The following is a 16,192-nucleotide window of genomic DNA, read 5'->3' on the forward strand; positions in this document are numbered from 1 at the left end:
ATAGATAGTGATGGTGGTGTTAGATTGTTTCTATCCCAAATGAACTTTGTCTTTATCCATATTTTCACAATATCAAATGAAATGAATTTGTTGGTTCATTATAATTTTTCTTGATGCACTGAATCTGATAATTTGAATAAAATAGGTAACAGATTAAATTTCAATGACTTCAGTTTATTCTACTTTTGTTACCTTTCTACTGAGAGGCGTTGTTTATTTTTGCTAGAACCGAGCGTTTATCCAAATCTCAGAGTTAGATGAGAATTCAGATTAGACTTGTCCATTATATTAGGAGTGTCCCTACACTCCCTATTTAAGAACCCTTCAACATAATTCGTCACATGATAATACAAATCAAGGTTGATGAACAAGATGAAGGCCTGCTTCTCGATATGTATGTTCTTTGACCACCATGTCCATAGTAAGAGTCTCTCTCGCAGTGGCTGCAAACATGGTTGCTGTGTCGTTAGTGACTGAATCTGAAAGTTCCATCATCTGCGTAGCTGATCATAATTCGGTTGTCTGTTTCAAGCCCATGGTTGGACTCACTAGTCGGGCAGGCGATATTCCAATTTCACCAGGCCGACTCAATTGGGTAAACTTTCGCAGTCTGGGGCCGTGGTTCCATGATCCTACAGTTTGGTTGCTTAAGTTCTGTACTGTCTATTTAATCCATGCTCGCATATGCACGTAGATATCGTATCTACAAATATATATTGTTGCCTTGTAATTTTCATTTCCTTGTTAAGTCAGGTTTATAAGCAGAACTGTGTCGGATGCAGTCCGAGTGCTTGATGCGATAGTTGGATTTGATCCAAGGGATAAAGCTACAGGGGAAGCAGCCGAATTCATACTTCTCAGGGAAGATGGTCTTAACGGAAAAAGATTGGGCATAGTAAGAAATCCTTTTTCGAGACTCGTTTTAAGGGATGCACTACTGCTTCGATTTTTTATCAACGTCTTTGTCACTTTCTGGTGGGCATATAGTGAAATTTGCGATGCAGACCAATACCTGTTTTGAATTACGACCTACTGCACCTGTATCTGCACTTAGAAGTGTTGATATTGAAGTAATCGTAATCCAAACTGTTATTTTTGTTACATTAATCATTTTTTTTCTTTTGGTAGAAAGGAACAATGGTGCAACTTTTTTTTTTTTTCCTTACCAAAAAAAAACAATGGTGCAACTTTTGGATTACGATGGTGAAAAAAAAAAAAAAACAATGGTGCAACTTTAGTGGATAATTTGGAGATAGAAAAGATGTGGTCGTGAGCTATTTTAGCCTATTTGTTAGGCATTTATATTGTATAGATTTCTTCCTAGTATAGAATCATTCCTATTGTATATCTCCTAATTAGGGTTGTCATATGTCCTATATATATAACATGATTGAGCATTGTAAATATACAGAAAAAATATTCATTGAATACAAAAAGGAGAGTCTTTTTCTACATGGTATCAGAGCCCTAGGGTTTGATCCTTGGGGTATTGTACGTCAATCATCGACTACGGCGGTCCCGCTGTATTGCGCCGTCCGACGTGCGTCTTGCCCGATCTTCTTCGTCGCAATTCAGTTTGCGAAACTAATCTCATGGCCGACAAACGGTCGAGTGTTACAAGCGACCAAGCGGATGCTAGTGCCTGCTCGCCTCTTGCCATTGCAGCGCGAACTGCCGCTACCGCGATAGAGCGGCTCTTGACTCAAGCCGAGCCGCGCCGCCGTGTAGACAGTTAGCTCTTGAACCTGGATGAAATTACTTCTGGACGGACCTATCATTCTCGTGGACAGTTAGCTCAAGAGAAGGAACTTTGGTTATGGCACCGTTGGTTAGGTCACCCATCCTTTGGGTATTTACGGCATTTGTTTCCCAAGTTATTTCATGGTCTATCGAACTCTAGTTTTCAGTGTGATACATGTATTTTGGCAAAGAGCCATCGCACTTGTTTTCCTCCCAGTTTGAATATAAGTTCTACTCCTTTTTCCTTAATTCATTCTGATGTATGGGGTGCGTCTCCTATTACTACTGTATCTGGGTTTCGATGATTTATCATCTTTGTTGATGATTGCACACGTATGACTTGGCTATATTTGATGAAACATAAGAATGAGGCTGAAGCTATCTTTCGGACTTTCCACCGTATGATTCAGACTCAGTTTGGGGCCAAACTTCAGGTTCTCAGGTCTGATAATGGTGGCGAATACTTAAGTAAACCTCTTGTAGCTTATTTTCAAGAACATGGTTTGATACATGAAACTTCTTGCCCTCAGACTCCTCAGCAGAATGGTGTTGCTGAGCGCAAGAATCGCCATCTTCTTGAAACCACTCGAGCACTCTTGGAGGGTAGCCATGTTCCCCATCGTTTTTGGGATTCTGCCGTAGTCACAGCTGCTTATTTATTGAATCGCATGCCTTCTCGCATTCTAAGCTATCGCACGCCAATGCAAGCACTTGCTGCCCATGTGTCTCTTCCTTCGGTGCTTACATTGCCTCCTAAGGTGTTTGGGTGTGTCGCTTATGTCCATCTTCATAAAAATCAGCGGACCAAACTTGACCCTTGTGCAATAAAATGTGTGTTTCTTGGTTATGGCCCTTCTCAGAAAGGGTATCGGTGTTATGATCTTGCCGGGAAGCACACGTATGTCACCATAGATGTAACATTTATCGAGACGGAGTCCTATTTTCCTTCCCCCCAGTGTCCTGTTTAGGGGGAGACTAGTTGTAGAACCAGACATTGGTGGGAGGTAGGAATTGCAGGAACGACGGATGGGTGCGCACGGCCACATGATTCTGAGGCTGCTAAGACTGAAGATTTTGAGCTACTGCCGCATGATTCTGAGGCTGCACGACCAGACAACACTGAATTACGGCATGGGTCTGAACAGGTGTCAACAGATGCACAGCTGCAACAGCCCTCCTTGTCTTCGCCCTCTTCGCCCTCTTTAGTACCACTCCAAGCTCCTGAGAATGTACCTGAGGTAAGTACTTCTACTGTACTTGATTCTTTTGAAGATACTGATGTGCTTACTGGTTATAAGCTACCCGATAGGCATAATAGGGGTAAACCACCGAATCGATATTCTCCAGATGTAGAGGACCGCCGGTCTCGATACCCTATTGCAGACTATGTGTCTGCCAAGAGGTTGTCCACACCACTACAAGCCTTCGTGTTTACGATTTCCTCAATTCAAGTTCCAAACAGGGTTGAAGAAGCCATGAAGGATCCGAAATGGCTTCAAGCGATGGAGGCAGAGATGGAGGCGTTGGAGAAAAATCGAACTTGGAAACTTGTGGAACTACCAAAGGATAAAAAGCCGGTTGGATGTAGGTGGGTGTTCACAGTCAAACATAAGGCAGACGGCACTATTGAGAGGTATAAGGCGCGATTGGTAGCTAAAGGGTATACACAGACTTATGGGGTGGATTATCAGGAAACATTCTCTCCGGTTGCAAAGTTAGACACTATAAGAGTGTTGTTATCTCTGGCAGCAAACTTGGACTGGCCTTTGCATCAATTTGATGTGAAGAATGCATTTCTTCATGGAGATTTAGAGGAGGAGATCTATATGGAGCTTCCACCTGGATACAGATGCGCAGATAAGCCAAACATGGTCTGTAAGCTGGAAAGATCATTGTATGGGTTGAAGCAGTCCCCTCGTGCATGGTTTGGTCGCTTTAGCTCAGCTATGAAAGGGTCTGGATACTCCCAAAGTAACTCAGATCATACTTTGTTCTTAAAAGGTACTCAAGGAAGAATGACAGCTCTTATCATATATGTAGACGACATGATTATTACAGGCAATGATAGTGCAGAGATTATAAGACTGCAGGAATTATTATCTAGGGAGTTTGAGATGAAGAACTTGGGAGGTCTGAAATATTTCCTGGGAATCGAGGTTGCTAGGTCGAAGGAAGGGATTTACTTGTCTCAGCGGAAGTATGTTCTTGATCTTTTGACCGAAGTTGGCATGCTAGATTGCAAGCCTGCAGACACTCCTATGGTACAAAACTGTAAGCTTGGAGAGTACTCTGATCAGACGCCTACTAATAAAGAGAACTACCAAAGGTTAGTAGGTCGATTGATTTACTTATCACATACACGTCCTGATATTGCTCATGCAGTAAGTGTGGTGAGTCAGTTCATGCATGCACCTAGTGAGGATCATATGAGTGCTGTGTGGCGCATCATTCGATATTTGAAGTCAGCCCCAGGAAAGGGGTTCCTATTTGCAAAGAATGGCCACCTTGAAATAGAAGGTTACACAGATGCAGATTGGGCTGGAAGTGTGACAGACAGGAGGTCTACATCAGGGTATCTTACATTTGTGGGAGGCAACCTTGTTTCATGGAGAAGTAAGAAACAAAAGGTTGTAGCTGGTCTAGTGCAGAAGCTGAATTCAGAGGTGTAGCAAAGGGGTTATGCGAATTTCTATGGCTTCGGAAGCTGCTAACTGAGCTCGGGTATCCACCAGGTTTGGAAATCAAATTGTTTTGTGATAATAAAGTAGCCATAAACATTGCTCATAATCCAGTTCAGCATGATAGAACCAAACATGTGGAGATTGACAGACATTTCATCAAAGAGAATTTGGAGGCAAAAGTGATCCAGTTACCATTTGTCAAATCTGAAGACCAGTTAGCTGATATATTGACAAAGGCTTTGTCAAGTAGAGAATTTCATTGCTCACTTATCAAGTTGGGTATCAAAGATATCTTTGCACCTACTTTAGGGGGAGTGTGGTAGTGAGCTATTTTAGCCTATTTGTTAGGCATTTTTATTGTATAGATTTCTTCTTAGTATAGAATCATTCCTATTGTATATCTCCTAATTAGGGTTGTCACATGTCCTATATATATAACAGGATAGAGCATTGTAAATGTACAGAAAAAATATTCATTGAATATAAAAAGGAGAGTCTTTTTCTACAAAAGATTGACATCATCCTGAATCCATATCAGAGTGGTGAAATGGCTCTGCTGCTAGCCGAGTTCAAAAGCATATTCTAAATGTAAACTTAGGAGGACTGAGTAACTCCCAGGTGAAGTCGCTAGCGCCTTCAACTTCACCAATCCAGATTTGGTAAGTATTTGATCATAGCAACAGTGATGGAGGTCTTAGATTTTCATTGAACTCTCTTCCACTACACAACAAGATGTAGCTCACCAGTCTTGGCCAGAAAAAAAAGATCGATGAATTTCCTTCTGTTTTATCAACCTTCTCATTCACACTCACCAACTCAAGCCTCAAATACTGAAGGAGAAGATGGAAGAGTATAATCAGGATGAGTTAAGTGAAGCAGAGACGACAAACATACTTCAGGAGGAGGTTGTCAAGGCAGAACATATGATGGAAAAGATGTCAGGAGAGGGATTTGAAAAACTAATGAAGGAAAACGAGTTGGATGCTATGGTGACACTAGGTGCAGATGCTGCCACAATTCTGGCAATTGAAGGCTATCCAGCGCTTAGCGTTCCTGCTGGATATGACAACAATGGACTGCCATATGGGCTTTGCTTTGGGCGATTGGAGGGATCGGAACCCAAGTTGATTGAGATTGCCTGTTCTTTGGAACAAGCCATGAGGATCGTAGACCTCCTCTTTCGTTTTCTTCTGAATTGCACTATCTATATTGTGAGTAAAGCAATGGTTGGAGCATGAGTTTTCCACGTCATCTCACCTCCAGGTATAGTCTTCTTCTTGTGGTTCAGTTTCTTTCTTTCCGATGATAATGAGACAAAATTTCGAGACTGGTTAGCATGTCTATAACTAGTGTAGAGGTAGGAGGTACAATTTCGTATTATCTAATATCTGGTCTGACTGTTCCGTTAAGCGTTGTGTGTAACATCTGTTTCTTGAGGGTATTCGACATATAGCTGCTGCAATGTAAACAAGCTCTAGTTAGTTGATGTCGTAATCATATTTTTTTTGAATCTGGACACATGTTTTAGTTAGCCCATGCTTGATATATTAGCTACAGATGATCTAGGCTGTGACAGTGTAAAACAAGGCCCTTCTACAAATATCCTGGGAATGTTTAAGAGTTTGTCATGTCTGCGTCCTGTTACAGTGAAAATTCAACCAAACTTTGATGATTTTTAACACTAACAAGGTATTTGTGCTTTATCTCACTCGTCCCAATCATATTTCACTTCTGCCTAGCGATCACGATGTGCCTGATCATCTTGCTTCTTTCCCTTTCTTATCGAAAGTGCACACGTGTTTCCCATTTTTTTGCTTTCAATACCTCCATTATTGATGCGAAATTTATTAGTGGTTCGTTTTTGAACCGATTGGACAAACAGAAGTCCAAACGGAAAGCGAAACGGTGATGCGATTAGATGGTTTTTTTTCTATTATTTTAGTTTTTTTTTATGAGTTAGTTTTAAGGGTCGTTTTTGTAATTTTGCTATTTGATGCTTATTAACTTTCCTATTATGATTAGGTTTCCAATTCAGATTAGGTAACTTTCCTATTATGATTAGATTTTCAATTTAGATTAGGTAACTTTCCTATTATGATTAGGTTTCCTATTGTAATTAGGTTTAACCCCTATAAAAGGGTGTTTAGGGTTTGTTTTGAAGACAACATTATTATCATCACTATTGAATTTCGAGATTTTTCTCTCTAAGCAAAGTTTTGCTTGAATTATTCACTGAACGCTGCGTCAGGTGGTATCAGAGCTTATGGCGACTGGCGGTGGTCTTCGTGACGATGCTTAGGAGACTGGAGCCCCAAACCTTGGGGACGACCCGCTGCAACGTTTGGAGCAGCGTTTAATGGAACGCTTGGATCAACGATTCGATCAAAGTCTTCGTCGTTTCGAAGAACGATTTGACGAGTTAACAGAACGATTCGAAGGTCTCGGTGTTGATGTGAACCGGAATGGGCGGAACGACAGAGGCCCGGGTGCAGATCTTGCTCGCAGTGATCTGTTGATAGGCATGTTCTTGTCCGCAGGAAGAATAACCCTATGTTTTTAGAGAGTTCGGAAGAAGAAGAAACTGAAATTTTTTATGGGAAGTGTGCTGATTATGGCGGTAGACATCATCATGGAGGATTTCAAAGAGGATATGATCGGAGAGATGGAAGACGACGTTACGACGATCGTGAAGGTAACGACTTTAAATTGAAAGTCGATATTCCTTATTTTAATGAAAGTCTGGGCATAGAAGAATTTCTGGATTGGCTTGCTCATATAGATAGATTTTTCGACTATATGGAGACTCCTAGTGAGAAAAGGGTGCGATTAGTAGCCTGTAGATTAAAGGGGGGTGCGTCTGCATGGTGGGAGAGATTACAGAATAGGAGGGAACGAGAAGGGAAAGAGAGAGTTCGAACTTGGACTAGGATGAGGAGGCTGCTGAAGCAAGAATTCCTTCCACCCGACTATGAGTAGATTATGTTCCAGCAGTACCAACGTTGCCAGCAGGGCAATCGGACTGTGCATGAGTATACGGCCGAATTTATGAGACTGACGGAGTGGAATAATTTATTAGAGACGGAGGGACAGCAGGTGGCCAAATATCTCGATGGTTTGAAACCATTCATTCGAGATAAAATTGGAGTGCACTTTTTGTGAAATTTAACTGAAGCCAAGAATATGGCGATGAAGGCAGAATTGATGCAGCAAGATAGGGGAAGAAGAGGCTACGAAAATTATCGAGGTAGCAGTTCGGTAGAGAAGAGCAGTTTCAATAATCGCTTTAACGCAGGGCAAAATCAGGAAGATGAGGCTGTAGAAAAGCGCCCTATGAACGATGCGAGGGATAAGGGAGCGCAAGCACAGAGAACTGCGAATCCTAACCCTTATGCTAAACCAGCCGCGATAAAGTGTTACAGGTGTAATCAGCCTGGGCACCGATCTAATGAATGCCCTCAGAGAAAGGCCGTAAACGTAGTAGCGAGAGAAGAGGAGGAGGATGGATATTGTTGTGCGCCGGATGGTGAGGATGATGATTTTGAAGATGAAGAAGAGGAGCAAGTAAACTGTATGGTGCGCAGAATGATGTTGGCCCCAAAACAGGAAGATGATTCGCAGCGCCATCAGTTATTCCGAATCAGGTGCACCATTCTGGGAAAAATTTTTACTGTGGTTATTGATAGTGGAAGCATGGAGAATATTATTGGGAAGGAGGCAGTGAAGAAGTTGGGAATACCCGTGGAGAAGTATCCTAATCCCTATACGTTAGGATTGATTAAATCTGGAGCGGAAAACATTCAGGTGATTGAACGATGCAAAATTCCATTCTCCATTGGAAAATATCATGATGAGCTATATTGTGATGTAGTAGACATGGATGTATGTCATGTGTTATTTGGGAGACCGTAGCAATTTGATGTAGATGCTCAGCATTCGGGAAGAAGCAATCAGTATAACCTTGTGAAGGATGGAGTGAAGTATACGTTACTGCCATTGAAGAACAAAGGAAAACAAGCTACTAAAAATAATTTCCTTACCCTTACGAGGAAATTTGAAGCTGAGGTTAAGGAGACCCGACAGATTCACGTGCTGGTCGTGAAACAAGCAATTGAGACTGAGGCTGAATTACAAGTGGAGGAGCAGCCTGAAGCAGTCAAGCCTTTATTGAAGGAATTTAGCGAACTGATGCCTGAAGAGATTAAAGATGGGTTGCCGCCTATGCGTGATATTCAGCACCATATAGACTTAATTCCTGATGCTAGTCTGCCAAATTTACCGCACTACAGGATGAGTCCAAAAGAGAGCGAGATTCTAAAAGAGAAGGTGGAAGAGTTGTTACGAAAGGGACACATTCAGAATAGCATGAGCCCATGTGCTGTTCCGGCTTTGTTGACTCCTAAGAAAGATGGGAGTTGGCGGATGTGTGTAGATAGCAGGGCCATTAATAAAATAACCGTGGGTTACAAGTTTCCAATTCCGAGATTGGATGACATGCTGGATAGGTTGCACGGTGCTAAGTGGTTCTCGAAGCTGGATTTGAAGAATGGATACCATCAGATTCGAATTTGGCCCGGAGATGAATGGAAAACAGCTTTCAAAACAATGGAGGGGTTGTACGAATGGTTAGTGATGCCTTTCGGACTTTCTAATGCTCCAAGCACTTTCATGAGGCTTATAAATCAGGTTCTGAAATCTTTTATTGGCAAATTTGTTGTAGTTTATTTTGATGATATCCTGATTTATAGTAAGACCGAGGAGGATCATCTATTGCACTTAAGGGAGGTGTTGACAGCTTTGCAGATTAATAACCCAACAACTATCATTATACATATACATCTATCTCAACTCAAAACCAAAAATCAAACTACCCAAAGTTCCCTGCTGATAGCGCTCCCGTTCTCCTTGTCTCTAGTTGAAGAACTCAAAAGATTTATGATGAATGGTATGAACAATCATAGTCCAGTGAGTAATATAAATCTCTTCTAAGCAAATCGAGCATTTACTATGCATATTTACAAAACCATACCAATAACTCATTTAACCAAATTAAATGTATAATATATGTGCAATATTAAAAATGAGTTATATCATTTTTAACAAAAATTTTATACGTATTATATCAATCAACACTATCAAATCAAAAATCAATAGTCCATTCAATTAATTAATTTAGTGCTCAATATTAAACTATGATCACGCTTAACGCTCTATGAAAAAGGCGACCAAGATCCCCATTGGCAAGGTCTCCAACTATATCAGCGGGTGATTCGGCCCAGAGGGATGTCTTGAAAATAGTATGCAGACTCAAACCCTCAAAGGGTTCTAAATGTAGCAACAATGAACATCAAACCATTAACTCATCCTCCAAATATCCACAAATCAAATTTAGAATCCATCTTATAAATTAGTTTCACAAACCAAAACATATAACCTTTCACAATTCAATTTATCAAATATGTTGACACCTAAATTTTGGCGTATCATTTAGTGTAATTTGCATAGAAAATTAGGGATTAAATTTTTAACCCCTAAACAAAAATATTTAAATTGCATAAACATATAATTGAGGTCCATTTAATTTAATTGCATTTTTTGCATCAGATTGGCAGTGGCGAATGAGCTTAAAATTTCATCGAACGAGACTCGGCTCGCTTGGAATGCAAGGGCCGGGAATTACAAGTCAAACGGGCTCGGTTGTTTTAATTTGAGCTTAATTCAGCCCATTATCCTTAATTAATTCAGCCCATTTAAATTAAATTAAAATCTAAGCCCAAGCCTAAGCCCATTAAGACTAGGAAGCCCGGTTAATTAACCTAGGGTTGCGATATAAATATGTCGTTATGCGTCATAATCAAGGGGGCGCTCATAATTTTCAAGTTCAGAAATTTCAGAGAACACGCCAGTGAAAGAAAGAGAGAGACAGAGTCAGTTGCGCGTGTGTGAACCACCGCCACGCCGCCCTTCCATCGTGTCCGCGACACCCCTGTTGCCACTCCCACGTTGCCTCCGCCACCGAGTCTGACTAGCGCCCGCCGAGCTCGGCTGCTGTTCTGCCCTGCGTCACCTTTGCTACCCGCTGCCGTCCCTAGGTGACCCGAGCTGCTGCTGGTCGAAGCCTGCTCCCGTTGCTGCCGACGATCCACTACCACTGCACCAGCTGCTGCTGCCGGCGCTCGCGTCCCTCTGCTGTCCAGACCAGCAGTGGAGGAGCCTAGATCAACGCCAAACACGGTCAAATCAAGCGTGTTTGGTAATTGAATAGACAAACCCACGTGAAGTTGAAGAAAGAGTCCAGGTGTCTAGCAATTCCACTGGTCCATGTTCGTGGAAATTTGGTCAACAGTTGCTGCCCCCAGGTTCCGCTGCTGCTTCCTTCGCGGCGCTTGAGAATCCCGCTGCTGTTGTCGCCGCTGCACTCACACCAACGCTGCTGCTGGTCGCTACCCTTGCTCGCACGAGGCCAACCCCGACGCCGGCTGTTCCTTTGGTTGCGTTCCGTGCGACGCCTGTCCCACCACAACGCCGACATCCTCCGAAGTTGCTGCCATCCCCGACGTTCGTCGCCCTCCCGTGGTGAGCTGCTGCTGTTCCGTGACTTCCGAAGACCACTCGTCGCTGCTATTGTCGACCCGTGCAAGCTCGTTCAGTACCGCCGCTGCTGTCCCGCGGTGAGTCACTGCCCGTCTCGATCCGTCGGCCACTGTTTCGCCGCTCATCGCAATCCGCAATCCCGATCCGCAAGTTCGAATTTCGAAAATATCCGCAAATTAAGAAAGATCATTATCCGAATATTTTTTGAAATATTTAATTCCTTAAGTTTTCGGTGTTTGAATATTTCGTGGATATTATTTGGTGGATTGCTAAATCTTAGGATAATATTTGGGATATCCGCAATATTTGAAACACTTAAAATTAGGAATTTTGCCTAATTTAGCAACGTATCTGGATGACTATTTGAACTTATCCCTAAGGTACGATACGCGGCGATACGGAAAATCGTTATCTTGTCCATAATCACTTGGACACGATAATAGATTTTATTTGCTTTCCGAATTTGACCAATCAACTTTCTGTCGATATCTATAACCCTATAGATATGACCGTTAGTTTGATTTCTTTGCCTCATTTAAATTTGATAAGAAAAATTTTGCGAATTGTGGATATTGATTTGATGGTGGTGTTTATCTCTTATTTGATTTTGTTTCTTTAAAAGAAAAGCCAAAAAGATTAGATGCAATTTGAATTGATTTCTTTGAAGATAATGTTGCATGTTTAGAATATATCTAGATAACATTTTTTTGAATAGAATAGGACAACCAAGATTTGCTAGAAAGATAAGATAATTTCTAATTTAAATTAGGAATTAGGGTAATTTGTTTCCTAGTTTAATTAGATATTATTCTAACCTTGATAGTTCATTTCGGGTTGATTTTAATTTCGAATTTCGATAAAAAAAATACCAAAAAGAGTGTTCTAGAATAGGTTAATTTGCTTTCTTTAGTCTAAAATTGCATGCTTAGATAATTGGCATTTTTTATTTCGAATTTCATTGAAAAATACCAAAAATAAATCATTTGTCTGTCATTAGAATTAGGTCACGTCGTCGCGTGTCATATAATTTGCATGTAGGTTGCATTAATCGCATGTCATTTTCGCATGTCATTGCATATAGGCTAGATTTCATTTAAATAAGTGAAAATCCAAAAAAAGAATTGAGTGAATTGCTTGTTAATTAGAAATCATATTAGGGTGTCAATGTGATTTTCTAGCTAACAATGCAGATGCTTACGTTGCTTCCAGGTAAGTAATTCTTCCAAACTTGTAATTTATTTAATGCTTTCTGGGTGTTAAATTGGTGGTTTGCGCACTCGCATGAATACCTCACATGTTAGTAATTAAGTTGAAATGGATCTAAACTGCCTGCCAAAATATTTTTGAAAAGAAAAGGTACCGAATGGGCGTTAGACTAGATCTAGCGTAATCAAGTCCCCGGGCTTAGAATCTCTGGTTCGTAGGAATAAAACATATCTCTCTATGTTTTATTTAGGTTTCTAATCAACCTACCATAAATTGATTAGTGGCGACTCCGAGCATAAAAACTTTTGCATGTTAAAAAATTAAACTCTAAGTTGCGAATTGGTAGGGCTTGGGAGGGCCCGAGTTAAGATTAGTCTTAATAATCCATTAGCCCGAAAAATGAGGAATTTTTTTTTAGGTCGCGACAAAATAGAATACACTTCATAAAACATTTCATAAATCAATACATATAACCTTTGGTAATTCCTTTCACAAAGCATTTCTCAAAACATTCATAAATGATCACGTCAAATTATTTCAAACAATGCATTCCAATGCCATTTCAACTTATCATATGCAAGAATATGGTCTTTCATAACTCATATTATATCAAATTTCTGCCACTTTTAAGACATCAGTTTACAAATATATCATAAAAATTAAGCACCACTCATATGGAATGCCAAAACCAAACAAGGAAAGCTACTCCAGCCGACGAACTTGAATTATATAAATTAAGCGAGAAACGAAAATAAAAAATCAAGCAAATAACTTCTTTAGTGAAGATTTGATTAAACTACACTTATTTGACAATCAAACAACTCCCACGTGCTTAGGAAAAGCCCGCTCAAAGCAATTATTCATTGTTGTCCGCTACGCGTAGTTTGCTTGCCGAAATTTTAAAAATTCGCTCCGACCAAGCCGTAATTCAGAATCGATTTTCGTCAAATCTCACGGCTCTGCGACACCCTGAACTCTCGTTACGATATAATTTCACGGTTTTAGCAACTCCAAGATTGAATCCAGCAAACTGAAATTTACATAGATCCTAATTCACAGCTCGGTTTTGAAATTTCCTCCAATGAACAAAAAGTTCGAAATTCTTACCGTGCGCTATTAAAGAAAGTTAATCCAGCTTTGATCAGGTCCATGTGCCCGTGCAAAACAACCCCCGCCGCCCCCCTTCTTTTTTTTCAAGCCCATTTTTTTTGACCGGGTGACTGTCATTTTTCATTTTTTGTTTTTTTAACGCCAATGGTTACAAGGTCACTCGGTTAGGTGTGAACATTTGAAACCCCGCACCAATTGTTTTTTTGTCTTCCTCTTACAGAGCGTGCAGGACTGGAACCCCGATAGCCAGTACGCAAGTGGCCCAGTCGTGTGGTGTGCACTTGATTGTATGCTCTTTGAATTGAGATATGTAAACTCGCCCCTTGATTTGTCGTTCTCCTACTTATTAATCTGCTGTGAGTTCGTCCCCAACTTCACCCAAACCTCGAAGAGCAGTGAAACTATGGCTACCGGACCTCCCCTTGCCTTATCTCAATCACGAGCGCTTCTCATTCTCTTAGCCATTGTATTAGTCGTGCTCCGAGCCGCCCCTCTAGCTCAAGCACTCTCTCTCGAAGAAGCGAGCGCGCACGATCTACAACTCGCTTTTAGGCAAAACAAACTCACCTCAAGGCAGCTGACCAAGTTCTACATCGACCAGATTCGTAGACTCAACCCGCTCCTCAGAGGGGTCATAGAGGTGAACCCGGATGCGCTGCGCCAGGCCGATAGCGCGGACCGAGAACGTAAGGCGAAGCCACGTGGCTCGCTCTCTGCCTTGCACGGGATCCCTATACTGCTCAAGGATAACATAGCCACCAAAGACAAGATGAACACCACGGCGGGCTCACTCGCACTTCTCGGCTCTGTCGTGCCTCGCGATGCTGGTGTGGTGGCTCGGCTGAGGAGGGCCGGAGCCGTGTTGCTGGGGAAGGCGAGCTTGAGCGAGTGGGCTCACTATCGGTTTTCTGGTGATTACAGTGGATGGTGTGCCAGGAGCGGCCAGGGAAAGGTCAGCCAAACAACCGATTCGCTTTTCTATTCTTGTCTATCTTTGCAAGGTTTAACAAACTCAAATGCTTTTGTGTGAGGCTATTAATTTAATCATACCTCCATACTTAGAGTTGCATTTTGTGAAAAAAATATTCGGAAAGTGCCACAGCACAGGGATCAATCATTACAAGAATCTGTTGGAAATAGTAAAATCATGAGCTAGTGATTGCGCCATAATAGCTGCTTATGAAGCACTTGAGCTGTTTGTCTTAGAAGGGGCAGATTCGACATAATAGTAGAAGGAACGCCTCCTTTGAATCTAATTATCTGATGACTAAAGTTAATGCATATGGAACACAGAATCCATACAATCTATCGGCGGATCCTTGTGGGTCAAGCAGCGGGTCGGCCATATCCGTGGCAGCGAATATGGGGGCGGTGTCGTTGGGAACAGAGACGGACGGCTCAATCTTGTGTCCCTCCAGTTATAACTCAGTGGTGGGCATCAAACCCACCCTTGGCTTGACGAGCCGAGGTGGGGTTGTCCCCATCACTCCCAGACAGGACACTGTTGGGTAAGTCGCGGTGAAACACATCGACACTCTTTATACTCACGGAAATTGCTCCAAACGTATTAACCACTATATGTGGGATCTCTCAGGCCAATGTGCAGGACTGTTGCAGATGCCGTCGACGTCCTCAATGTCATTGTAGGGTTCGATCCTTATGATGCTGAAGCCACGGGAGAAGCGTCGAAGTACATCCCGAGAGGGGGCTACAAGCAATTTCTCAAAGCCGACGGGCTCAAAGGCAAGAGACTCGGAATCGTTAGGACCCTTTACTTCGACTACCTCTCAGGACCTGGAGTCGCCAAAGCATTTGAGAGCCATTTTAGCACCCTGAGGTAGAGTTGATGGTGATATTAATACCCATTAGTTCCTCAAGTTTGGAATGAATTAAGCTGACATATAATATATGCATATATTTTCATTCCTTTCATGGACAGGAAACAAGGTGCTGTAGTGTTGGACCACTTGGAACTGGCCAACATCAGTGAAATCTACTCTAATAGCGGTGAAGATGTAGCGATGTCGGCCGAGTTCAAGTTAGCCCTGAATACTTACCTTCGAGATTTGGTCGTCTCACCAGTCCGATCCCTCGCGGATGTAATTGCCTTCAACAAGAAGCACAAGCGTGAGGTGAGTTAGTACTATTACATAGCAATTTATATCACCGTCTTTAATCGACTCAACATCACTTAGAATCACATAATGTTCTCAAGCAAGAGCGCAGAGACCCTTACCAGGGATGCGCTGAATAATTTCTCGTTTTTACCCCATCTGCAACTTACAGCATAGATATATGCGAACGGTGTGACTCTAATTTTAGTCACCAAAATGGCCGTTTCTTGCAGGAAAAGATCGATGAGTACGGTCAAGACTTGTTCCTCACTGCGCAAGCCACGAATGGGGTCGACAAGGCCGTGAAATTGGCACGGCGAAAAATGGACAAATTGAGCCGAGGCGGGTTTGAGAAGTTAATGAGGCAGAACAAGTTGGATGCATTGGTGACTCCTGGTTATCTGGTCAGTCGGGTTCTTGCGATCGGAGGCTTCCCAGGAATAAACGTCCCCGCCGGATATGACGAGGGTGGAGTGCCCTTTGGGATTTGCTTTGGAGGCTTGAGAGGCTCCGAGCCTACGCTCATTGAAATCGCTTACGGGTTCGAGCAAGCCACCAAGATCAGGAGGCCTCCTCCGTTCAAGCAGTGACCGCTGATGATTATCGAGTTAATGTATGTGTTTCGGTCCGAGCTCTTGCGTGTGTGGTGCTTCTCTGTTATTGGATTAGATCCAAGTGACGAAGCAACAAAGGAATAAGCAGCCGCGTTCATACCGACTGGCGGTGAATAAAAGTTACAGGGATTAAGAA

The 16,192-nt window shown here is 42.1% G+C and overlaps 2 protein-coding genes across 2 annotated transcripts; both read left to right on the plus strand.

Moving 5' to 3' along the window:
- The first annotated feature begins 5,263 nt into the window (after positions 1-5,263).
- LOC115672503 (probable amidase At4g34880) lies at positions 5,264-5,659 on the plus strand. Its single transcript, XM_056304699.1, has one exon. It carries the CDS (start codon positions 5,264-5,266, stop codon positions 5,657-5,659), a length of 396 nt encoding a protein of 131 aa, XP_056160674.1.
- Positions 5,660-13,664: 8,005 nt separating this feature from the next.
- Positions 13,665-16,192, plus strand: LOC115672427 (probable amidase At4g34880). The gene is made up of 5 exons (XM_030594232.2): positions 13,665-14,280; positions 14,622-14,836; positions 14,923-15,165; positions 15,268-15,460; positions 15,676-16,192. The coding sequence occupies exons 1-5, from the start codon at positions 13,732-13,734 to the stop codon at positions 16,030-16,032; spliced, it is 1,557 nt and encodes a 518-aa protein (XP_030450092.2). The 5' UTR covers positions 13,665-13,731; the 3' UTR covers positions 16,033-16,192.

Source organism: Syzygium oleosum, unplaced genomic scaffold (assembly GCF_021117445.2).
Source record: "Syzygium oleosum isolate NSW1041296 unplaced genomic scaffold, Sole_v2.1 Sole_v2.33, whole genome shotgun sequence".
In the NCBI taxonomy this organism is placed as follows: Eukaryota; Viridiplantae; Streptophyta; class Magnoliopsida; order Myrtales; family Myrtaceae; genus Syzygium; species Syzygium oleosum.

Excerpts from the sequence above, each read along its gene's own strand:
- LOC115672503 (XM_056304699.1), top strand. The coding sequence starts at position 5,264 with ATGGAAGAGTATAATCAGGATGAGTTAAGTGAAGCAGAGACGACAAAC.
- LOC115672427 (XM_030594232.2), top strand. The coding sequence starts at position 13,732 with ATGGCTACCGGACCTCCCCTTGCCTTATCTCAATCACGAGCGCTTCTC. Across the intron at positions 14,837-14,922 it reads CCCAGACAGGACACTGTTGG|GCCAATGTGCAGGACTGTTG; the intron begins GTAAGTCGCGGT and ends GGGATCTCTCAG. Across the intron at positions 15,461-15,675 it reads ACAAGAAGCACAAGCGTGAG|GAAAAGATCGATGAGTACGG; the intron begins GTGAGTTAGTAC and ends CGTTTCTTGCAG.